The sequence below is a fragment of the Engraulis encrasicolus genome, chromosome 12 (assembly GCF_034702125.1).
Source record: "Engraulis encrasicolus isolate BLACKSEA-1 chromosome 12, IST_EnEncr_1.0, whole genome shotgun sequence".
In the NCBI taxonomy this organism is placed as follows: domain Eukaryota; kingdom Metazoa; phylum Chordata; class Actinopteri; order Clupeiformes; family Engraulidae; genus Engraulis; species Engraulis encrasicolus.
The window spans coordinates 23,172,276-23,173,804 of NC_085868.1; the positions used below are offsets into that span (position 1 = coordinate 23,172,276).

Sequence of the window (1,529 nt, forward strand, 5' to 3'; positions counted from 1 at the left end):
TAAAACAACAGTGGAAGTGCAAGGTTTCCGTTGGACAGTGACGATATGGAGATTCACCACACCATAGCCAGTAGAGTGAAGGACACTCCTAGCCCAGAGAGAAATATTACTTTTGTTCAGAAAACTATACCAGTACAATGCATCTGATGCAGTTAATTAGCAGAGACAAAGAGGCATTTGTTTAGCCACCACCGCCTTCACCCCACTTCCCAACAACAGGACAGAAGAAAAGGAGATCTAGGAAATTCCCACGTCATAACAACAGTAAAGTGCATTAAGATGAGAGAGAGAGAGAGAGAGAGAGAGAGAGAGAGAGAGAGAGAGAGAGAGAGAGAGAGAGAGAAAGAGAACCCTTTAACCCCTTCCATACAGAGTCTCTTGCATGTTGTTAACAAAATGCCAATCACCCATAATCTTTTACAGCAATATCATTATGTTCAACTTTTTTAATCAAGCAGCGAGTCAGGTCGCCAGTGCACTGAAGTGCACAGTGTGGTCTTTTAATTTCAGCTTCTTGCCAGACTTCTAACGTGTTTACGAGCTGGAGCCGTTTCAAGGAGCAGTCGTGCTGCCGTCATGGTATAAAATCACAGTCTTCTGCTGTATATCCAGCTTCTTGTGTATACGCTCTTTGTGTAGACGGGCCTGCTTGTAGTGTCTTAAATGTATGTCTCATTTTACACTGTGAAACTGAAGACCATGAAGAAACACTCATTCATTGATTCATTCAACATTACTACAGTACGACATTACCGAAAACCTTAAGCAATAGATTACAAGACCTGGTCATTGCAATTTTGGTGGCAACAAGGTTATGACAGAGGCTCTGCACGAAAGTCAAGTCAAGTCGGCTTTATTGTCAATTTCTTTACATGCACTGGTCATACAAAGAATCTGATATTACGTTTCTTACTTTCCCATGCAGACATAGACATACCGGTAGACTTTAGGTGTGTACATAGACAATTAGATATAGACAATTAGACATAGACAGTAAGCATACATTACACCTATGCAATACCTATACAATACCCATACAGACATATAAAGTGCAAGACTGAGCAACAGCAGACATGCAGTACATGAAGGGGTTTTAGCAGGGCTGTGCTGGTTGGCTTGAGATGAGCTATGGCAGTGTTTCTCAACAGGGGGGAAACGTGGCTGATAAATAAAATTATGTAATATAATACATATTTGTCTACATTGATAAGTTAATGCTAGTCAGTGGAATCTTTCATCTGCCATTTACACACAATAAAGTAAATATAGGTCGCCCCAGTCAGCTGCAACTTCGAACGTAGGTCGCGTGACGTCTCCAAATGTGTTACTTTTCTAAGCTTGTGTGGTATCGGATGCGATGCCATGTTACGGCTTGTTGGTTTGGGGTGCCTTGAAATTGTTCATGAATTGAAAGGGTGCCTCGCCTAAAAAAAGGTTGAGAAACACTGAGCTATGGGACTCACCTGAGGAGCTGCAGACGAAGAGCAACACGGCCAGAAGCAGGAGGAGATGCATAAGGAGATGCTGAG

The 1,529-nt window shown here is 42.2% G+C and overlaps 1 protein-coding gene across 1 annotated transcript in view; it reads right to left on the bottom strand.

Moving 5' to 3' along the window:
• The window catches only part of ecrg4b (ECRG4 augurin precursor b), an 11,025-nt gene extending 9,496 nt beyond the window's left edge, over window positions 1-1,529 (bottom strand). The window contains exon 1 of the mRNA XM_063212592.1: window positions 1,464-1,529. Coding sequence (XP_063068662.1) covers window positions 1,464-1,515 — 52 coding nt within the window. The 5' untranslated portion in view covers window positions 1,516-1,529. The remainder of the gene's footprint in view (window positions 1-1,463) is intronic.